Source organism: Schistocerca gregaria, chromosome 1, assembly GCF_023897955.1.
Source record: "Schistocerca gregaria isolate iqSchGreg1 chromosome 1, iqSchGreg1.2, whole genome shotgun sequence".
Lineage (NCBI taxonomy): Eukaryota > Metazoa > Arthropoda > Insecta > Orthoptera > Acrididae > Schistocerca > Schistocerca gregaria.
Genome location: NC_064920.1, coordinates 769,362,615 through 769,387,167, shown reverse-complemented (window position 1 = coordinate 769,387,167; position 24,553 = coordinate 769,362,615). Strand labels below are relative to the sequence as shown.

General features: G+C 43.5%; 1 protein-coding gene across 1 annotated transcript in view; it reads left to right on the top strand.

Annotated features, from left to right (window-relative positions):
• Positions 1-1,570: 1,570 nt before the first annotated feature.
• Positions 1,571-24,553, top strand: part of LOC126268254 (apolipoprotein D) — a 115,506-nt gene continuing 92,523 nt past the window's right edge. Inside the window, exon 1 of the mRNA XM_049973896.1 lies at positions 1,571-1,938. Coding sequence (XP_049829853.1) covers positions 1,783-1,938 — 156 coding nt within the window. The 5' untranslated portion in view covers positions 1,571-1,782. The remainder of the gene's footprint in view (positions 1,939-24,553) is intronic.

Below are 24,553 nucleotides of genomic sequence, written 5' to 3'. Positions count from 1 at the left end.
AGCAGTCCAACATATTCTGTATCCAGAAAGGCCCGTAAGGGACCTGCAACAAGCGGTCGTGCATTATCCTGCTGAAATGTGGGGTTTCACAGGGATCGAATGAAGGGTAGAGCCACGGGTCGTAACACATCTGAAATGTAACGTCCACTGTTGAAAGTGCCGTCAATCTGAACAAGAGGTGACCGAGACGCGTAACCAATGGCATCCCATACCATCACGCCGGGTGATACGCCAGTATGGCGATGACGAATACTCGCTTCCAAAGGCCGTTCACCTCGATGTCGCAAAAAACACGTGTGCGACAGTCATGATGCTGTAAAGAGAACCTGGATTCATCCGATAAAAGACGTTTTGCCATTCGTGCACCCAGGCTCTCCTGTCCGTGATGCAGCGTCAAGGGTAACCGCAGCCACGGTCTCCGAGCTGATAGTCCATGCTGCTGCAAACATCGTCGAACTGTTCGTGCAGATGGGTGTTGTCTTGCAAACGTCCCCATCTGTTTTCTCAGGGATCGAGACGTGGCTGCACGATCCCTTAAAGCCATGCGGATAAGATGGCTGTCATCTCGACTGCTAGTCATACGAGGCCGTTGGGATCCAGCACGGCGTTCCGTATTACCCTCCTGAACCCACCGATTCCATATTCTGCTAACAGCCATTGAATCTCGACCAACGCGAGAAGCAATGTCGCCATACTATAAACCGCAATCGCGATAGGCTACAATCCGATCTTTATCAAAGTAGGAAAAGTGATGGTACGCATTTTTCCTCCTTACACGAGGCATCACAACAACGTGTCACCAGGCAAAGCCGATTAACGGCTGTTTGTGTATGAGAAATCGGTTGGAAACTTTCCAGATGTGAGCACGTTGTAGGTGTCGCCACGGGTGCCAATCTTGTGTGAATGCTCTGAAAAACTAATCATTTGCATATCACAGCAACTTCTTTCTGTCGGTTAAATTTCACGTCTGTAGCACGTCATCTTCGTGGTGTAGTAATTTTAATGGCCAGTAGTGTAATTACTCGCTCCCCGCCGGAGAGGGCTGCTGGCATTCGTAATACCTGCAGTGTCACGTGCTGACACGTCCGCGCTGGAACCTGCCTTTCACGTGAGCCTCGTGCCTATCTAATAGTCAAGTGATATTAGACAGAAAGCAATAACACTGTGTTTCTCCCAAGACGGTACCGTGAAACTTGTTCCAGTGAATCCACGTTACATAAACTGAGTGGACAGTCGCTGGCGGGGCAGAGGAACGCGGCAAGTAAACTCTTCCTGCTGCGAGTCGGGGTCAATTCGGAAAGTCACGCGCTGCACTCCGTAAAGTCCGCCGGTCGGCTGACTCACGCCGCGTGTGAGCGGAAACGTCTCGCACGAAACGCTGCGGCCGATGCTGACGTGTCGTTAAGAGCATTCGGGTGCCGCCTTATCAGGCCTCTTAATCGGTCGCTGCGGTAAAGCCTGCTCGACGGAGCGGGTTACCGCCGAATGTGTTCCTTCCCTTTCCGATCGGTGCCTCGTCCCCGTAATGAGGTAGCCGCGGGAGACGCATAAGGAAGCGGGGCAGCGTGTTTCTTGCCGCCACTGCCAGTCGCAGTCCTTGCAAGGCGCTGCTTCGGGCAGACCGGTCTGCCTGTCCGTACGTGCGGGGCTGGACTGGGTCGGAGCTGCCCAAACGGAGGCGCGGCCACAGCGCGCGATAAGGCGGCGGCGGCGGCGGAGGCGGAGGGAGGCGGCCAGCCAGTGCGGCCGGCCAGCCAGTCAGTCAGTGATCGCGCGGCTGCCATGAGGGGAGGCGTGGGCGCAGGCTTGGGCTGCGGCCTTCTGCTGGCGGCGGCGCTGCTGGTCGCTTCTCCGGCCTCGGCGGGGCTGACGCGCAGGCGCGAGGACAAGACGCGCTGCCCGCAGGTCAAGGCGGTCCGCGACCTCGACGTGCACCAGGTGAGCCGACAGCGCCGCGGGGCTTTCTGCCGGCGCGGTGCATAAGTACGTAGCGGTTATCCTCGAGTTTAACGAACGCATCAGATACCCGTAACAGAGCTTTTAGTACCCAGTAATATATTCTCCTTCACTATATGCTACACTCTGCCAACGCTGGAGCAGTTTTTCGATTCTGCGACTGTAGAAACCATTTAGTTTCGAGGCGAAGAACTAATCCAGCCACATTCGGTAACGATTTTCATCCGGAGAAGAAGTCCCTCGAAGGGTGTCCGATAGAGAGAAGAAAAGGTTAAAATCTGGGGGCGCAAAATCAGGTGAATAAGGTGGGAGCGGAATGTATGATTGCATTGTTTCGCGGCGATATGAATTAAGAAAATTTTCTAGGGCTTCCAGCCGCGTCAGGTGGTTAAAATCCAAGGACGAGAAAGCAAGAAACTTGCGTTCTTGCCTTTCTGTGGTACAGTGTCGGGAAAGATTAGCCGGCTCCTGAAGATACACTACTGGTCATTAAAATTGCTACACCAAGAAGAAATGCACATGATAAACGGGTATTCATTGGACAAATGTATTATACTAGAATTGACATGTGATTACATTTTCACGCAATTTGGGTGCATAGATCGTGAGGAATCAGTACCCAGAACAACCACCTCTGGCCCTAATAACGGCCTTGATGCGCCTGGGCATTGAGTCAAACAGAGCTTGGAAGGCGTGTATAGGTACAGCTGCCCATGCAGCTTCAAAACGATACCACAGTTCATCAAGAGTAGTGACTGGTGTATTGTGACGAGACAGTTGCTCGGCCACCATTGACCAGACGTTTTCAATTGGTGAGAGATCTGGAGAATGTACTAGCCAGGGCAGCAGTGGAACTTTTTCTGTATCCAGAAAGGCCCGTACAGGACCTTCAACATGCGGTCGTGCATTATCCTGGTGAAATGTAAGGTTTCGCAGGGGTCGAATGAAGGGTAGAGCCACGTTTCGTAACACATCTGAAATGTAACGTCCACTGTTGAAAGTGCCGTCAATGCGAATAAGAGGTGACCCAGACGTGTAACCAATGGCACTCCATACCATACGCCAGTATGGCGATGACGAATACACGCTTCCAATGTGCGCTCACCGCGATGTCGTCAAATACGGATGCGACCATCATGATGCTGTAAACAGAACCTGGACTCATCCGAAAAAAAGACGTTCTGCCATTCGTGCCCCCAGGTTCGTCGTTGAGTGCACCATCGCAGGCACTCCTGTCTGTGATGCAGCGTCAAGGGTAACCGCAACCATGGACTCCGAACTGATAGTCCATGCTGCTGCAAACGTCTTCGAACTGTTCGTGCAGATGGTTGCTGTCTTGCAAACGTTACCACCTGTTGACTCAGGGATCGAGACGTGGCTGCACGATCCGTTACAGCCATGCGGATAAGATGCCTGTCATCTCGACTGCAAGTGATACGGCGTCCCGTATTACCCTCCTGAACCCACCGATTCCATATTCTGCTAACAGTCATTGGATCTCGACCTACGCGAGCAGCAATGTTGCGATACGATAAACCGCAATCGCGATACGCTACAATCCAACGTTTATCAAAGTCGGAAACGTGATGGTACGCATTTCTCCTCCTTACACGAAGCATCACAACATCGTTTCACCAAGCAACGCCAATTAACTGCTGTTTGTGTATGAGAAATAGGTTGGAAACTTTCCTCATGTCAGCACGTTGTAGGTGTCACCACCGGCGTCAACCTTGTGTAAATGCTCTGAAAATCTAATCATTTGCATATCACAGCATTTTCTTCCTGTCGGTTAAATTTCGCGTCTGTAGCACGTCATCTTCGTGGTGTTGCAATTTTAATGGCCAGTAGTGTCTATAACATTTCATCGGTGTTCAGGCCACCATCGAAAATTCGTCAGCTCACGAGGCCTGTGAATTACGATCAAGTCCTTAGAAGGCCTGGAGTGTACAAGATACCATGTCAGTGTGCCTGTTACTACGTCGGTCAAACAGTATGCACTGTGGAGCAATGCCGGACAGAACACGAGAGGTGCTTACGCCTACGCTATCCAGAATAACCAGCCGTGGCAGAACACGCCTTAGAAAATGGACACCGAATTCTATTTGACGAAACATCTGTCGTTATGAAGACGAAGGGATTTCGGGATAGCGTCATAAAAGAAGCTATTGAAATAAAAACCTTTGAAAACACCATCAACAAGGACGGCGGTCTGCAACTCAGCACAGCCTGGGACCCGGCTATCTCGATGTTAAAACGGGCACGACGGACGCGGCATGAAAACATAACCGTTTATTGCGAGAAAGAGAGCACCAGTGACGTCACAGCCAACAGTGCAGCTATATAACTATGCGGCCACGGTGACGCAGCAGTCATTCTCACCACTTGAGAATACCCGGGGACAGCTCGGTCGAAAGCTCGTGGGATTTTAACCACCTGACGCCGCTGAAGCCCGAGAAAATTTTATTACTTGGGAGCGGAATGATTTCTTAACTCAACTCCAGTATAGTATTTGTCATCAGTTTAGCAAAATGCGGTGTGGCCTTATCGCTTAACGCAGTCTTCCTGGTCATTGTTCTTGGAATGCATCTGCAAGACGTCTCAGATGTTGGCAATGAATGTCAGCAGTGACGGTTACATCGTCGCTGTTCCACTAGGCCCGTAACATTATTTTTTGTGGATGCACGCAGGCCTTTATACGGAGAGTTGCTGCTTTGTTTGGACTCAATCATTCCTTTCTTTTCCCTTTATGTTAGCATAAAGACACAATTTATCGTCACCACTAAAGACACTGGATAGGAATAGTTGATGTTGTTCACGGGACAATTGATGACGAACAAGGAGAGGTGCACATATAGCCACCTGTTGATTTTTGTGACTTTGGCTTAGAGCATACCGTACCCACACACCTGATCTGTGAATCTTCCCCATTGCATGCTAATGTCGCACGATGGTGAAACTATCACAGTTCTTCAGATGTGCCAGCTCTAGAGTACACTGAGATGGATCATTGTCGATTAATGCGTTTCAACTATCTTCATCAAACCCTGAATGGCTTCCTGAACGTCGAGTGTCGCCGAGCGGTTCTAGGCGCTTCAGTCCAAAACCGCGCTGCTGCTACGGTCGCAGGTCGAATCCTGCCTCGGGCATGGGTGTGTGTGATGTCCTTAGGTTAGTTAGATATAAGTAGTTCTAAGTCTAGGGGACTGATGACCTCAAATGTGAAGACCCATAGTGCTTAGAGCCATTTTTTGTCACCAATATGAAAACGGTCCTCCTTAAAACGAGAAAACCATTTTTTTGCTTGCTCTGTGCAGTGGCGTTGTCCCCACACACGGTGCAAATTTTTCTGACTGTCTCTGCTGCTGCCACCACTCTCTTGAACTAAAACAGAAGAATATGTCGTAAACGTTCCGAGTCCCGCACTTGGCACTTCATTTTCTATCGACCGCAGCTCCACTCACTATCTCCAAATGAGAAAATAATAACACGTAAACTCAGATAGCAACAGCGAACTACTAATAAAAAATGACAATCGATAAATACATAGCAACGGGAATAACGACATGCAAAACAAAAACGCTGCGAACTCATGCACCAACCCAATACATGTTTATCTACATTTATTATCTGCAAGTCACGCTGCGGTAAGTGGAAGAGGGTATTTTGTGCACCACTGTCGTTTTTCAATTTCCTGTTCGAAAAGCGAATGGATCATAGGATCAACAATTGACGGCAAGCCTTCGTGTGGGCTTGAATCTGTCTAATTTAGCTGGATGGCCTTTTCGCGAGATATACGTAGGAGGAAGCAATATATTTGCTGACTCTTCTAGGAATTGTGCTGTTGGGGATTTAACAGTAAGCCACACCATGTCGCAGAACGTCTCTCTTGCAACGTCTGCCGCTAGACTTGGTTGATCATCGCCGTGACCCTTTCATGATTCGAATCCTGCCCTCGTTACAAATTTTCGCTCACCGCTTCAGTCTATACACATACATCACAGATCTTTCGGACTTGAAAAGCTCTCTCGAACCATTAGTTACATTTGATAATTCTTTCATTTTTTTGACCACAGTTATCTAATAGCCCGCATCTCGTGGTCGTGCGGTAGCGTTCTCGCTTCCCACGCCCGGGTTCCCGGGTTCGATTCCCGGCGGGGTCAGAGATTTTCTCTGCCTCGTGATGGCTGGGTGTTGTGTGATGTCCTTAGGTTAGTTAGGTTTAAGTAGTTCTAAGTTATAGAGGACGGATGACTATAGATGTTAAGTCCCATAGTGCTCAGAGCCATATCTAATAATGCTTGAATGATATTTGTACCATGTAACTCTACAAACTTCTTTACTTTGTATTACTACTGTGACATTGTCCTCAAGCCATTATCAAGCACAACAATTTTGACTATAAATGGCATTTGTTAAGTAAAGTCATCGTCAACATCTATTGAACTGGGCGTCCCAGCGTACAGATAAGCACAAAATCCCCGAAATGTATGACATACAGGTAGCAAACTGTTTACCAGCCATAAAACAACTGAGACACAGAATAAACATCAATACACGATCAATAACTGCCATTTTACACATTCAGACCATATTCACTGCTCATGTAACTACTGTATTGATGATCGTTGTGTGAGTCATTTGTTTTATGGCTGGTATGCATGTTCGCTACCAGTCTGGCATATATTTAGTTGATTTTGTACTTATCTGCATTTGGGACACCCAATTCAATAGATATTGACGATGACTTCACTTAACAAAGTATAATTATACCCAACACTGTTATACTTCATAATAGTTTATGGCCGAACTGATAATAGTAATGTAAATTTGTCTGTAGAGTCAGATGACGGAATATCATGCAATTTGTTTCATTTGACTTTCGGGATCACAGCTCTACTTCGGAAATTGTCTGATTCCGCTATCAAATCTGTCCGGTACGGATCCCATCCTGTCGAGCAATATTCAAGTATTGGTCGAACGAGGGCCTTGCGAGCTATCTCCTTTGTTGATCGATTACATGCTCTGAGGATTCTTCCAATGAATCTCAGTCTGGCGTCTGCCTTTCCTGTGATTAGTTGTATCTGGTCGTTCCACTTTAAATCGCTCCTTAAACATGTTGTTGTTGTTGTTGTGGTCTTCGGTACAGAGACCAGTGTGATGCAGATCTCAGTACTACTCTATCCTGTGCAAGTTTCTTCATCTCCAGGTAACTACTGCACCCTACATCCTTCTGAATCTGCTTAGTGTATTCATCTCTTGGTCTCCCTCTACGAGTTTTACCCTCCACGCCGCCCCCCCCCCCAATACTAAATTGGTGGTCGCTTGATGCCTCAGAGCATATCCTACCAACAGACCCCTTCTTGTTGTCAAGTTGTATCACAAATTCCTCTTCTCCCCAGTTCCATTCAGTAACTTCTCATTAATTACGTGATGTGGCCATCCAATCTTCAGCAGTCTTCTGAAGCACCACATTTCGAAAGCTTATATTCTTTTTCTTCCCTAAACTGTTTATCGTCAATGTTTCACATCCATACATGGCTACACCCCATACAAATACTTTTAGAAAAGACTTCCTGACACTTTAATCTATACTCGGTGTTAACAAGATTCTCTTCTTCACAAACGCTTTTCTTGCCATCGCCAGTCTACATTTTATATCCTCTCTACGTGGACCATAATCAGTTATTTTGCTTCCCAAATAGCAAAACTCATCTATTACTTTAAGTACCTCATTTCATGATCTAATTCCCTGAGCATCACCTGATTTAATTAGACTACATCCCATTATCCTCGTTTTGCTTTTGTTGATGTTCATCTTATATACTCCATTCAAGACACTGTCCATTCCGTACAACTGCTCTTCCAGGTCCTTTGCTGTCTTTGACAGAATTACAATGTCATCGGCAAACAACTGAGTTTTTATTTCTTCTATATGGATTTTAATTCCTACTCCAAATTTTTCTTTTATTTCCTTTCCTGCTTGCTCAATGTACAGATTGAATAACATCGGGGATACGCTACAACCCTGTCTCAACCCCTTCCCAACCACTGCTTCCCTTTCACGCACCTCGACTCTCATAACTGCCATCTGGTTTCTGTACAAATTATAAACAGCCATTCGCTTTCTGTATTTGACCCCAGCCACATTCAGAATTTGAAAGAGAGTACTGTAGCCAACATTGTCAAAAGCTTTCTCTACGTCTACAAATGCTGGAAACGTGGGTTTACCTTTCCTTAATCTATCTTCTAAGATAAGTCGTAGGATTCTACATGTCTACGAAATCTCAACTGATCTTCCCCAAGGTCGGCTTCTGCCAAGTTCTCCATTTCTCTGTTAAGAATTCTTGCCAGTATTTTGCAGCCGTGACTTATTAAGCTGATAGTACGGTAATTTTCACACCTGTCAACACCTGCTTTCTTTGGGATTGGAATTATTATATTCTTCTTGAAGTCTGAGGGTATTTCGCGTGTCTCATACATCTTTCTCACCAGATGGTAGAGTTTTGGCAGGACTGGTTCTCCCAAGGCTATCAGTATTTGTAATGGAATGTTGTCTACTCCCGGGGCCTTGTTTGACTTAGGTCTTTCAGTGCTCTGTCAAACTCTTCACGCAGTATCATATCTCCCATTTCATCTTCACCTACGTCCTCTTCCATTTCCATAATATTGCCCTCAAGTACATCGCCCTTGTATTGATCCTCTATATGCATCTTTCACATTTTTGCTTTCCCTTCTTTGCTTAGGACTGGTTTTCCGTCAGAGCTCTTGATATTCATACAAGTCGTTCTCTTTTCTCCAAAGGTCTCTTTAATTTTTCTGTAGGCAGTATCTATCTTACACGTATTGATATTTGCCTCTACATCCTTACATTTGTCCTCTAGCCACCCATGCTTAGCCATTTTGCACTTCCTGTTGATCTCATTTTTGAGACATTTGTATTACTTTTTGCCTGTTTCATTTACTGAATTTTTGTATTTTTTCCTTTCACCGATTAAATTCAATATCTCTTCTGTTACCCAAGGATTTCTACTAGCCCTCGTCTTTTTACCTACTAGATCCTCTGCTGTCTTCATCTCTCAAAGCTACCCATTCTTCTTCTATTGTAGATCTTTCCTCTGTTCCTGTCAATCATTCCCTAATGCTCTCTGAAACTCTCTACAACCTCTACTTCTTTCAGTTTATCCAGGTCTCATCTCCTTAAATTCCTACCTTTTTGCAATTTCTTTTTGCATTGTCTTACCATTATATAATGTATTTGAAACCTATAATTGTGTCGAGGCCTCTTCCACGTATACAACCTCCTTTCGTGATTCTTAAACCAAGTGTTAGCGGTGATTGAGGTATGCTCTGTGCAAAATTCTACAAGGAAGCTTCCTCTTTCATTCCTTACCCCCATTCGATATTCATCTACTACTTTTCCTTTTCTTCCTTTTCCTACTGTCGAATTCCAGTCCCCCATGACTATTAAATTTTCGTCTCCCTTCACTATCTGAATAATTTCTTTGTCTCTTCAATCCCTTCATCATCTGCGGAGCTAGTTGGTATATAAACTTGTACTACTGTGGTAGGGGTGGGCTTCGTGTCTATCTTGGTTACAATGATGCGCTCACTGTGCTGTTCTTAGCAGCTGAACCGCGCTCCTATTTTTATTCATTATTAAAATGAATAAAATTACAAATACTCCTAGATATTTCGTGGAGGTATACCCAATACGTTACGTTCGTTTATTTTGAGGGCCAATTTCTACTCCTCTTCAGGTCTTTCTGCATTACGCTACAATTCTGTAACGTTGCAACTTCGGTGTATACTACAGTATCATTCGCGAAAATCCGCATGGAACTTTCGATATTGTCTGCTGTCTCATTTATATATATCGCGAAAAGTAATGGACCTGCAACAATGCCTTGGGATATGCCCGAAGTCACTCTGTATTTCCTGTTTGCTAGAAAGTCTTCATTCCAATTACAGAAAAGGTATGATACGCCTACTGCTGTTAGCAGTGCGGCAAGTTTTTCCCTTAGGCTATGTAGAATCCTGCCAGGTCCCCACCGGCCTTCCCTCTGTTAAGCGATTTCAGTTACTTTTCTATCCCGTGGCCATTTATTTCGATATCTGTCATTTTCTCGTTCGTGCGGTGATTTAGACAAAGTACTACAATACGCTCTTCCTTTATGAAACTGTTTTAGAAAGGGACGTTTAGTACTTCGGACTCTTCTGTATCATCCTCCGTTTGAGCGCCTCCTCGGTCAGAGGGTGTCTGGCTTGATCCGTTTACTGGTCGAAAATGGTTCAAATGGCTCTGAGCACTAAGGGACTAAACTTCTGAGGTCATCAGTCCCCTAGAACTTAGAACCACTTAATTCTAACTAAGCTAAGGACATCACACACATCCATGCCCAAGGCAGGATTCGAACCTGCGACCGTAGCGGTCTCGCGGTGCCAGGCTGTAGCGCCTAGAGCCGCTCGGCCACTCTGGCCGGCTTTACTGGTCCAACATGAGACCGAAACTTCTTGGGATTTTCTATCGGTCGGTAACAGAATTTTACTTCAGGATTCGTCGAACGCTTCACTCATGGCTCCTGGGTCGTTAATTTCGTCTTCGTTTTTCACTGGACAAAAGTGTGGAAACAGCGCGGGAATTGAAACTTCGTGGCAGGTTAAAAGTGTGTGCCGGACAGAGACTAGAAATCGGGACCTTTGCCTTTCGTGGGCAAGTCCTTCAACATTTGAGCTACCGAAGTACGACTCACACCCGGTCCTCACAGCTCTACTTCTGCCAGTATCTCGTCTCCTACCTTCCAAACTTTACAGAAGCTCTCCTGCGAACCTTGCAGAACTAGCACTCTTCAAAGAAAGGATACTGCAGAGACATGGCTTAGCTCTAGAGCTGTGAGGACCGGGCGTGAGTCGTGCTTCGGTAGCTCAGATGGTAGAGCACTTTCCCGCGAAAAGCAAAGGTCCAGAGTTCGAATCTCGGTCTGGCACATAGTTTTAATCTGCCAGGAAGTTTCATATCAGCGCACACTCCGCTGCAGAGTGAAAATCTCATTCTGGAAGCGCGAGAATTGCATGCTTGAACATAAATGCAGATGCTAGCCAAGCCTGCATTAGTTGTATTCCATTTCCAACGGCACCTGTGCATTGCACGGCACGTTGAAAGTGTCAGTCGCGGACAGGGCAGTGTTCTGTGTGGCTGCCAGTGCATTGTGTCGGAACTAATTCGAACGTGGATAAATTGTTGGTGCTCGTACGTTGAATGCTTCCTTAACCAAGGTACACTAAGTGTTTGGTGTTTCGAGAGGCACCGTATGGAAAATTTATACCGCATGCGGGGAAAGCTGAAAAATATCATCCACTAAGTTACAACACGGACAGACGGTCATTGAAGAGGGTTGTGACGAAAAATAAGAGAATGACAACTGGAAAAGTCACGTCAGAACTGAATGTCGCACTCGGGAATCCTGTAAGTTCCAAAACAACACGAAGGGAGCTCTGTAAGCAGGGAATTGCAGGGCGAGTTGGAGTTTCGAAAGCACACATCAGTGACGCAGACACCTGTAACGGGGAAACGTCATGCCAAAGCCGTAACACCTGGACTATGGAGCAATATAAGAAAAGTATTTGGTCGGATGAGTCTTGTTTTGCCGGCCGCGGTGGTCTTGCGGTTCTAGGCGCGCAGTCCGGAACCGTGAGACTGCTACGGTCGCAGGTTCGAATCCTGCCTCGGGCATGGATGTGTGTGATGTCCTTAGGTTAGTTAGATTTAAGTAGTTCTAAGTTCTAGGGGACTGATAACCACAGCAGTTGAGTCCCATAGTGCTCAGAGCCATTTGAACCATTTGAGTCTTGTTTTACACGTCCGCCAACTTCTGGCCGTGTTTACGTCCCAAGAGGGAAACATGTCGGTGTGTCGGCGATGATTTGAGCAGCCCTAACGTGGTATTCCATGGCCCTATGGTTATTTTCCAACGTCTCATTACTGCCAGGGATTATGGGACCGTGCGTACTGACTGGGTCTAGCCCAAGCTACAGTGCCTGTTCCCCAGTGGTGATGCTGTGTTCCAGGGCGATAGGGCCCTGTTCTGTAAGCACGAGGATGAATTATCGCACCTCTCCTGACCACTACACTCACCAGATCTCAATATTACTGCGCCTCTGTGGTCTACTTTAGGTAGTAGGTTGAGTAAACGCTATCCATTCCATCATCGTATCTGAAGGAGCAGTGGAATAAGATTTCCTTGAAAAACATGCACGACCTGTATTTATCCATTCCGAGACGACTGACAGCTGCTTTGAATGCCAGTGGGTTTCCTACACCGCATTACATAGGCATGGTAATGTGCCACGGTTTTTGTGATTCCATATTTTTGTCCACTCGCTGTATTACATAATCCCTCTCACACGATCCGTGAATTGGTACGTCAATCTCCCACGCGATGAATTTCTAACATGATAATGTATGTTTGCGAACTCTTATCGAACGTGCAGGCCAAAATGATTACAGAGAATGAGCTAATAATTAGAGCGTCTTCTTCTTCTGTAGCGTTGCAACCCTTGGTGAGCCTTCACTTCTTCAGCTGTTTTCCTCCGTCAGATTTTTGCAGCTCTTTTCCACCCTCCGACTCCCTTACTGGTGAGACACTCAGTCCACCTTCTCGTAGGCCTCCCTTTTCGCCTACCGGCACGGAACACATCTCTCATCATTTTCTTTTGTATGCTAGCCTCCACCATTCTCTTCTAGCCTTCCTATTACTTGTAATTTGACAAATTTTGCTATAACACTTCGTTTCTTAATGCATGTAGTCGGTGTTACAGCGTCTACTCCAATCTTCTTCCTCCCTTATAGGGCCATACATTTTGCTTAGTACGTTTTGCTCAAAGATCATTAGATCATTACTGCGGTTTTGGCGTCTTCTGTCAGTATCCATATCTCTGACGCATTTGTGACAACTGAGACAATTAGCGAGTTATACGAGGTGCGACAATAAAGTAATGAGACTGATATGAAAAAACGATGTTGCTTCCATTTTAGTCAATTTAGTGTTGTCTCATTCAAAGTAGTTCCCTTCTGATTGCTCACACTTTTCCAGAGATTCTGCCATGGATGTAACATTTCTGGAACTCATCTGTAATATCCTCCAAGAGCCTCCTCACAGCTTTTTGGACATCTTGTGTTGTTTGAAAATGGTGTTCCTTGACCGCCGTTTTGACTCTTGGAAATAGAAAAAAAGTCACACGGAGTGGTATTTGGTGAATAAGGTGGCTGTGGTAGTACTGAAATTTATTTTTAGGTTAAAGATTGCTGTACTGACAGAGCAGTATGGGATGGCGCATTGCAGAATCCAATTATCAGCAAAGTTGGCACGGACACGAAGAACTCTTTTACAAAGTCTTTCTAAAATTTCTTTTTAGTAATATTGGTTAACTGTTTGTCCAGGAGGCATCCAATTATTATGAACAATTCCCTTGGAATTAAAGAAGCACACAAGCATGCATTTCACTTTTGACTTTCACATGCCAGTTTTTTGGTCTGGGTGATCACTTTGAGCACCATTGCGAACTTTGCGTTTTGTCTCTGGATCGCACTGAAAAAACCAACTTTCATCACCAGTGATAACACGACTCAACAATTCTGGATTGATTTACGTTTGCTCTAACAGATCAGCTGCCACATTTTTCCGTGTTTCTCGCTGTTGTGGTGTGAGATTTTTGGGGACCATTTTTGCACAAATCTTTCTCATACCAAGATCTTCAGTTATTATTAGACGAACCGTTTCTCGATTGATGTTCAGTTCTTCTGCTATCATTTTCACGGATAATCTTCGATCAGATAGTATGAGTCACGCACCCTAGCAAACAAGCTGACATCTGTCCGTGAGGTTGATCGTCGTCCACTGCGATCTTCATCTTCAACATTCGTTCTGCCTTCATTAAACATTCTATGCCAACTAAAAACTTGAGCTCTTGAGATAACCCCCTCTCCAAAATCCTTCTGAAGCTTACCGTAAGTTGTCGTTGCGTTTTTACCCATTTTAACGCAAAAAGAAATGGCACACAGTTGCGCAATATTATGTGGTTCCATTTCCGTGACGAGAGACACAAATACGTGTTAATTTATTACAGCACACCTCACGACTGAGCAGTAGCATCGATGTGCCACTTGGACTAGAAGCAGCTTATAGACCAAGGTCAAATATATTGTGCCTACGCAAGCCTGCAGGGTTGCCACATCTTTCAAAGAAAATCAGTCTCATTATTTTACTGTCGCACCTCGTATACTACGATTTTCGTCCACCTCGTAACAAGAGTGTTTTTGAAGACTTGTAGATTTACAATGCTCTGTTCCCCGCTTGTATCCTTTTCTTATAGCCTTTCCATGCTGATATCATTTGCTATCAAGCCTCCCAGGTAACTAAGGCAGTACGCTACTTTGAAATATTTCCCATTTATATTTCGATCTTTAGGGTTCTTATGTCCTCAGAGAGTGCATTTACCATGAATCTTGTTCTATTTTCATTTACTGTGACGTAGATTTTACTTTGCCAGGTATATTTTTAGTGTTTTTGCATTCATTTCTACTACTGCAATGTTATCGGCATAGGCGAATAACTGGATAGTTTCCATAAACGTGGCACTTCTTTCATAGATTTTATTTAATATGCTCTGCAGGGCTATGTTGAATAAGACAGTGGGGAGGCTGTCAGCTTGCTTCATTCCTGTACTGAAGGTGAAGATTTCAATTGCCCTGTCACAAATCTTTATTTTTGCCCTCGCCTCTATCTCTGTCATTCTGATTTGATTTACAAATACAGCACATATTCAAACTTATCTCGTCACTCTCTATAATTCTTACCACTTTATGCTGTCAGTGGCTTGTTGAATTCGATGAGTAGGAAGTGCAGATCTGTATTATGTTCTATGAATTTTCCATAATTTTTCTGATCGCAAATGAGTATTGAGTCTGAACAATGTAAATTCCTAGGTGACCAGAGTACCAAAGCCAATTCCAAAATAATTTAGACAAGACAGCTGTACGTAAGCGTAGGCTTCCGATGCTGTTGTCACTGTCAATAAAATTCTTCCAGGCTGTTGTACGCACTGTAAATATGGTGATTAAAATTTCGTGAAAAGATCCCAGAGCAAGGAAGGACGCCTTTGAAACTTCCTGCTAGATTAAGATAAATGCAACGAACATTAAAGAAAAAAATGAGATCAGGAAAAAAAAGGTCGGTGGAACACTTGCCAGCGAAAGGTAAAGGTTCCGAGTTCGAGTCTTGGTCTGGCACACAGTTTTAATCTTCCAGGAAGTTTCATATCATAGCACACTTCGCTGCAGAGTGAAAATTCATTCTAAAAGCCCCTTTGTTTTAATAACGTTTGCCAACCCAATGCCGAAAAATTTTATGTATTGATAATGTGGTCAACGGCCCGGAAGAATTTTATTTAAAAGATATCTGTGTGGTGCGAAAAATAGCAATTGAATCTAAATAGTGAAAAGTTTGAGGCAATCCACGTGACTACTAAAAGAAATTCTTTAAATTTCGCTTACACTATTTATCACGTAAATCTAAAGGCTGTCAATTCAATCAAGTACCTAGGTACTACAATTACAAACAACTTAAACTGGAATGATCACATAGGTAACGTTGTGGGGAAGAGGAACCAAAGACTACATTTTATTGGCAGAACACTTAGAAGATGCAACAGGTCTTCTAAGTGGATTACCTACACTACCCTTGTCAGTGATCTAATGGAGTATTGCTATGCGGTATGCGATCCTTACTAAATACATTTGACGGAGGGCGTCGTGAAAGTTCAATAAATGGCAGCTAGTTTTACGTTACCGCGAAATAGGGGAGAAAGTGTCACCGATATGATACACGAGTTGGGTTGGTAATTTAAAAAAAAGCGTTTTTCGTTGCGGTGAGACCTTTTCACGAATTTTGAATCACCAACTTTGTTCTCCGAACGTAAAAATGTGTTGTTGACGCCTACCTAGATTGGAAGAAATGATCATCGTGATAAAATAAGAGAAGTTAGAGCTCACAAGGAAAGAATTAAGTGTTCGTTTTTCCTGCGCGCTGAGTTGAACGGTAGAGAAATAGTTCGGTGAACCCTCTATCAGGCACTCAAGTGTGAACTGCAAAGTAGTCATGTAGATGCAGAGAAAAAAACCAGGTATTCTGAACACATATCAATGAAATGGAAGAATGGTACCTACGCGGCATGTAGATAGCTTCTAGTTTCATTCTAAAGAGAGCATCATGGTTGCTTGGACACAGGAACAACACTGTTTGTTCAACATCCAAAGTATAAATTAATGTAATAAACATTGTCATGCGAATACTCAACTTGTGTCTTTGACAAAGTGAAGAACTAATTTACGCTTGTCCATTTAGCGAGCTTTTGTGTTGTCAGTGGAACGCGATGCAGTCGCACATGATCGCGTCGTAATAGAAGTTCCATATGAAGAGGCTGGATCATTTCTAAGCGTTACGCAACAAGATGACCACAGCAGCGCGTTCCACGTTGAACACCACGTTCCGTCTGGAAGGGGCTTTGCTCTTTCTTCCTGACGGCAAAAATCTTGCTACATTTACATCCTACGTTTTCGTGTTAGGCTTGAAACGGTTGTGATAGCCCAATCATGTCTCAGTTTTCTGAGCGTCAGCTGGTTTACTCGAATGGTGTCTGTAAATTAACTATTTCGTTTTTGTCAGGACAATGATGTGAATTTATTAGCACCTTTGCAATATTTCTAATATATATAGACAGAGAAAGAGAGAGAGAGAGAGAGGGAGAGAGAGAGAGAGAGAGAGAGAGAGAGAGAGAGAGAGAGAGAGAGAGGTGAGGGGGGAGGGGGGGGAGGGGGAGGGAGGGGGAAGGGAAACGGAACATACGATTTAACTCTGAAGGAGACAGAGATTTTTCAGGAAGAAATGTTTAAAAATCTTAACCTTACCAATTGACGCCACAAAAAATATTTCATTACACCCGTCTAGCTCACACGTATTGCGAAGAAAAGTACAGAATGACAACTAGTTGAACATTATTCTGCTCGACAATTTTGTATACTGAGAACGCTTAGAAAATTTGCGAATAAATATACACCTAATCCTCTATAGAATATTTTGTCACCAGCGACTGAATGTGAACGAGACCCTTTGCCACTAAAGATAGTGGGTGTATATGTTTACAAATTAGGCAATTTCGCACAATATAGTGTTTTTGTGAATCAGATTTTTCTAATTCAGTTATTATATCAGCATCTGCACATCTTGTAACATCAAATAAAGATAAAATGTGCTTCTTTTCTATTAAATAAAGGTAACGGATAGTTGCTCATTGCAGCAATTCATTTATTGCTCTTCGCATGTTCTCAACAGGACTAAATCCAAAGATGTAAAAGGTATTTTATCCTAAAAGAGCGCTATGGGGCCGTTAGCAAAAACTTTCCAGCAAACATGGGTCCCCAAACAGGCTGTTTGCTAGATCATTGCGATTCTCTGGTTACTTGCCACCACTGACCTCATATGAAATGTTGTATGTTATTTTCTTTGTTTTTCGTTCACTTTTTTCTGATTTGCACACATGCAAATTGAATGGGTTACTTGCCGTCTGTACCAGCTGAGATAAAAGCCTTGCCATAGGACTTTCGCTTTATTTTAAAGCATCTCCAAGTGGTTAGGTTTCTTTGTTATTTAAGGCATTTTTCTTCAATTTCCATGTGTATATGTCAAGTTTTTGCATACCTCACTTTCACTGCACTTAACACATTTACACTTTCTTGTTGGGTGGTATCACTGTCCCCTCGCCATCCTGCGTGGGAGACAAAAAATGCGATATACAAAAACAAAACCTGACCACATGAAGATCCTTTAAAATAAAACGAAACGGGTCTGGTCTTAATAAGATTTTTATTACAGTTGCTAAAGAAGGCAATTAACCTTTACAACATGAAATATTCTCCTAGTCAGTAAAAATGTGTTTGAAAGGTAAACTTTTCTTTTGGGAGTCCATCTAATTTGGCCCATATTTCGACACGGCGAACTTTAACAATTGTGATTCAGCGCGTTACACGTTATCATTTACTGTACACTCGTACTTCATAGACGAGGCATTCCAAGTGTCGTTCTCGCATTTGTATCAAATACTGCCCCCGCCTCTGCTGTGGCTTACGAAATCTTTTAAACAGGCCAGGATCGTCTCGCAAGTATCTACAAGACTATAAAATTCGCTGCTCCAGTTCTTCGACTGTGTCAACTGGAGTGCTGTACGCTTCAATTCGGAGATGACCCCAGACAGAAAAAAAGTATAGGGTTGAGGTGAGATCTTGAAGGCCAACGTCGACAACCAGCTCGGCCTACCCATCGTGGGCCATATTGGTTCGCAAGACGTCTTCCACCAGTAGAAAAATATTGCCGGTGTCCCATCAGGCATCTAACATATTCCCAAACCACGGCTCTGTAGAATATTGAAGTTGAGTGTTGGAGCTGGTAGTTGACCTAGAAAGTAAATAAAAATATAACGTATTGCCTATAAACAAACGAAGAACCCCATTACTGCCAGATCACGTTATTGGTGATAAATCGCTGGAAACAGCCACAACCGTAAAATGTCTGGGAATAACCGCCCGGAACGAACTAAAGTGGAATGACTGCATAAAATTAATTGTATGAAAAGCAGGTACCAGGCTGCAATTCATTGGTGGAATGTTAAGGAAAAGTAATTTATCTGCGAAAGAAGTACGTTACAGAATACATGCTCGACGTATTCTTCAGTATTGCTCATCAGTTTTCGACTCTTAGCATATACTGGTCCACAGCGAAATTATTGCAGAAACCTAAGTAGATGATCTCTATAGATTTAGATGGGCTGAACACGAATATCGTGGTTGAAATTCTCTCCTAGCTCAAAGTCACAAGTAAGCTGGGGCTTTACATTTCACTTATGATGCTAACATGATCAGTAGGACATATACATTAAGTGAACTTGCCTGGTTTATTCGCACCGTTTCATTGCCTTCCTCTTGTGGGCGGTGTCCGGAGCATCCCTCTGTAGCATCCAGGAGCATAGCATTAGCCCACCGTCCTGTGTACTTCAGTTCCATAGGAGGAACGTTTACAACAGATTTAGACATGGTATAACCTGCTTTAGGTAAGAGAGCACATGCGACTGGGATCGATGGCCTATCTTTAGTACTGTGTAACAGTATTGCCTTCAGGCTTGATTTTGAGCCGACTATAAAGAGCTTCCACTTGGTTTGTATGTAATATTCAGGTTTTCCAACAAATCTTCCAACAAACGGTAAATGTCATTGCAGAACGTAATGTCGCGTTCGATACTGAAATGACAAGGTTTTTTCTGACACTCCCGAAACACAGTCACACATACAGTGCCAGCTTGAAGATTCCACTATTTGACTCAGGGTTCAATTTTGTTTCGATAACGAAACTAAATTGTTATTAAAAGTTCAATACTACCATCAGTTTCCTCACATACTTTATACCACGCGTCTGTGACACTAAAATTGAGACACATCACATATGCTGACGTATCTCATGAAAATGCTTTGCCCGAGTTACAGGAAGATCTCGCAATAGACAAAATATTGTTCATTTTTCACTGCTGTAGGGCCTACACTGTGTGATTATTGTTATTATCACTACTAGCTAAAATTGACCCGCTTCGCATGGTTTTTATTTTAATTTGTTCTCCACGAACATTTCACGTCATTTTAGAACATAGTAAAAAGTGAACATTTATAACATCGTAAAAAATGTTAATGCGACACTCGAATTCTTAAATACTCTATAATGCACCTACATCTACTGAAGTATTCTTCAGTGACCTAATTTGAAATAAAGTAATCTACCAATCGCTTCTTTATGGAACACAGAGAACACTCCAAAACATTCGAGTACATTAAAAAATTCAGGAACTTTCTAGAACATTATAAAATCTACAATATTCGAGAATATTTTAGAAGATTCGAAAACATTCATTAATACAGTATTTAAAAATGGGCACTTAGCAAAGTAGCTGAAAGTAATGCATATCCTGTTTTGTTCGTAGATGCAATATGACATGGGTTATGACCCAGTCAGTTGTTCTCATGTACGAGGTCGGTTCAAAAAATTACCGAACGTTCTTAATTTCATGCCAGTGATGTGTTGGATCGTAATGCGGTTGGCATCCCTTCACACGCCTGTGTTTAACGTGTAACTGCCAGAAGTTTCATTCTTGTGTATCTGCTAGTTATTGTTCAGTGTTGTATTGAACAGAACGTCGTGTCGCACAGTTTACGAATTTCGAGATGGCGGAGTTAGAGGTACAACGTCTGCATTAAATATTGCATGAAACTCAAGAAAATCTTTACAGAGATACACCAAATGGCGCAGGAAGCCTATAGTGATGAGTGCTTAAGCCGTATTCGGAGTTACAAATGGTTCCCAGGGCGGAAGTTAAAGATGGCCCTCATTCAGTTCGCCCTTCGATGGCTACCGACGACGCCCATGTCAGGAACGTTAACGAGATTGCGCGTGCCGATCGAAGACTGATTGTTCGAAAGATTGCAGAAGACTGTAACATTTCAGTTGTATCATGTCATGAAATCCTGACACAGCATCTTGGAGTGCAACATGTAGAAGCCAAGTTCGTCCCACAGCGCATGAGTCAAGACCAGAAGGACCTTCGCCTCGCAATTTCTGAAGAGCTTTTGGATCGCGCAAATGTGAACCAGATGTTGCTCTAGAGAATCATAACTGGTGATGAGGCGTGGGTCTGCGGTTATGATGTTGGGACCAAGGTTCAGTCTTCACAACAGGTCGGAAGAGGTTCTCCAAGACCAAAAACGCTCATCAGGTGAGGTCAAATAAGACATGATGATAGTTTTCTTTGACTTTCTTTGACTGAGAAGCACGAGATCATCATGAATTCGTGCCATAGGGACAAACTGTTAATAGATGGTGCTATCGGGACGTGTAGCAGCACCTGCGAGAAAATGTGAGAAGGAAACGGCCTGAAATGTGAGCGAGACAACACGTCCCGATAGAGTACGTCCTCCGTAGTCTCCAGACCCAGCCCATGCGGACTTTTTTTATTTCCAGAGTTGAAAACCCCGTTGCAAGGACGAAGATTTTCAACGACCGACGAGATGAAAGAAAATTCGGCAACTGTGAAGGAGAGTATTTCGAAGGAGATCACGCACAATAAGTAAAAGGTAAGCGTAGAAGAATTTTGTGGACAAAGTTCCGGGAGTTTTTTGAACAGGCCTCGTATAAAGGAGAATATTCCGTGTGCCATGCATGTTCCTTTTTCTGACATTTGGGCACCAAAGAGGACATGCAATGCTTCCATGTACCCAATTTCGAATATTTTTTCCTCTTTCTATTTTTTTCGGAAAGGAGGGTTGCTATGCTTTTAATTACCCACTTTCGGTTTACCTTCAACGTGACAGTCCAAAAACAGACGAAAATAAGAATCTCTGAAGATTTCAGACGGAGCAGCGAGTAAGAAAACAAACTTTGTAGTAAGAATGGTTTATTGATTATTTGTATAGTCTCATACATAGAAAAGAATCCTTTCTTCATTTTTGATTGGTGTAATTTTATCGCCGGTCGGAGTGGCCGAGCGGTTCTAGGCACTTCAGTCTGGAATCGCGCGACCGCTACGGTCGCAGGTTCGAATCCTGCCTCGGGCATGGATGTGTGTGATCTCCTTAGGATAGTTAGGTTTAAGTAGTTCAAAGTTCTAGGGGACTGATGACCTCAGAATTTAAGTCCCTTAGTTCTCAGAGCCATTTGAACCATTTTTTAAATTTGTAATTATATTATTTCTCTTTGCCATCATCAGTAGTACAAACACAGCGTTTCTTCCAAGCCCCTCACCTACTGACCCTCCCCCCCCCCCCTCCTCTACCATCCTCTCTCTCTCTCTCTCTCTCTCTCTCTCTTTCTCTTACACACACACACACACACACACACACACACACACACACACACACACGCACGCACGCACACACATACATACGTGTACACTCGCAAAAGTAAGTGATAGTTATTTCATTTTTATAGGTTCATAATAAAGCCACTAGAAAATCAGTATTATTTCGGCCAGCCCCTCCCCCCCTCCCGCCCCTAACCTTCTTCTATTCCATTTGATACATCGAGAGAAAGACTATCTCTCAAGTTAAAGAACACTTAGAAGCCATGGTGCCCTGACTGTTATTTGAATAAAATATTTTACGACGCTACAGGAAAATTTCAACCACACGGTCCTAAGTCCATTGTTGCGTTTTCTAGGACATTTGATAAGAATCTTTTGACTGAAATTGGCCAGTAATGAGAAATAAAATATTTTCCTCAAATAACAGGCAATCAAGACTTTATATTGTCTTCTTTTGGTCGATGTTTGATGTCTATGCACCAGATCATAAAAATAAACAACCAGATAAAAGTATGTGTGTAAAATGTTCTTTCTACAACAGAGTATGTGCATGACGAGTGTGCCCGTCTAGAGCCCGAATCTAGAGCTTCGCCTTTACGGTCACCTTTATGGGACGGTTGGTAAGCGTTATCCTTCAAAGGTGGAGTCACGTGTTCTGGCAGGGGTCCGACACACAGCTTTAGCTTGTCTGCAACGTTCATGCCCCATCTGTTCTATAGAACAGCCTTCGCACCAGCACTACATGTCCTCTTCGTCAAATCTGATTCAAAATGGTTCAAATGGCTCTGAGCACAATGGGACTTAACATCTGAGGTCATCAGTCCCCTAGAACTACTTAAATCTAACTAACCTAAGGACATCACACACACCCATGACCGAGGCAGGATTCGAACCTGCGACCGCAGCGGTCTCGCAGTTCCAGACTAAAGCGCCTAGAACCGCTCGGCCACAATGGCCGGCCGTCAAATCTGATATGAATCCCATACGCTAGAGCAGTATTCCGGTATAGACCACTCAGGTATATTGTAAGGAACATCGTTCACACACGAACTACAGTTTTTCCGTGTCCTACGAAGACTTTAAGCGTACCACCTGTTTGAGGCATGTCGGGAACCACAGATTGTTTTGATTCAAATACGAGCGCTTCGGTAAGCACTGAAGGTTGAGAACGAAGTCTCTCCCCTTAGGACATTAATTCTGTTCTGGTAATAAAGCTGCGAAGAAACCATGGGTAACAGAAAAAATACTTCAGTTGATTGATGAAAGGAGGAAGTACAAACATGTTCCGGGAAAATCAGGAATACAGAAATACAAGTCGCTGAGGAATGAAATAAATAGGAAGTGCAGGGACGCTAAGACGAAATGGCTGCAGAAAAAAGGGGAAGACATCGAAAAAGATATGATTGTCGGAAGAACAGACTCAGCATACAGGAAAGTCAAAACAATCTTTGGTGACATTAAAATCAACGGTGCTAACATTAAGAGTGCAACGGGAATTCCACTGTTAAATGCAGAGGAGAGAGCAGATAGGTGGAAAGAATACATTGAAAGCATCTATGAGGGTGAAGATTTGTCTGATGTGATAGAAGAAGAAACAGGAGTCGATTTAGAAGAGATAGGGGATCCAGTATTAGAAACGGAATTTAAAAGACCTTTGGAGGACTTACGGTCAAATAAGGCAGAAGGGATAGATAACATTCCATCAGAATTTCTAAAATCATTAGGGGAAGTGGCAACAAAACGACTATTCACGTTGGTGTGTAGAATATATGAGTCTGGCGACATACCATCTGACTTTCGGAAAAGCATCATCCACACAATCTGAAGACGGCAAGAACTGACAAGTGCGAGAATTATCGCACAATCAGCTTAACAGCTCATGCATCGAAGCTGCTTACAAGAATAATATACAGAAGAATGGAAAAGAAAATTGAGAATGCGCTAGGTGACGATCAGTTTGGCTTTAGGAAAAGTAAAGGCACGAGAGAGGCAATTCTGACGTTATGGCTAATAATGGAAGCAAGGCTAAAGAAAAATCAAGACACGTTCATAGGATTTGTCGACCTGAAAAAAGCGTTCGACAATATAAAATGATGCAAGCTGTTCAAGATTCTGAAAAAAGTAGGGGTAAGCTATAGGGAGAGACGGGTCATATACAATATGTACAACAACCAAGAGGGAATAATAAGAGTGGACGATCAAGAACGAAGTGCTCGTATTAAGAAGCGAGTAAGACAAGGCTGTAGCCTTTCGCCCCTACTCTTCAATCTGTACATCGAGGAAGCAATGATGGAAATAAAAGAAAGGTTCAGGAGTGGAATTAAAATACAAGGTGAAAGGATATCAATGATACGATTCGCTGATGACATTGCTATCCTGAGTGAAAGTGAAGAAGAATTAAATGATCTGCTGAACGGAATGAACAGTCTAATGAGCACACAGTATGGTTTGAGAGTAAATCGGAGAAAGACGAAGTTAATGAGAAGTAGTAGAAATGAGAACAGCGAGAAACTTAACATCAGGATTGATGGTCACGAAGTCAATGAAGTTAAGGAATTCTGCTACCTAGGCAGTAAAATAACCAATGACGGACGGAGCAAGGAGGACATCAAAAGCAGACTCGCTATGGCAAAAAAGGCATTTCTGGCCA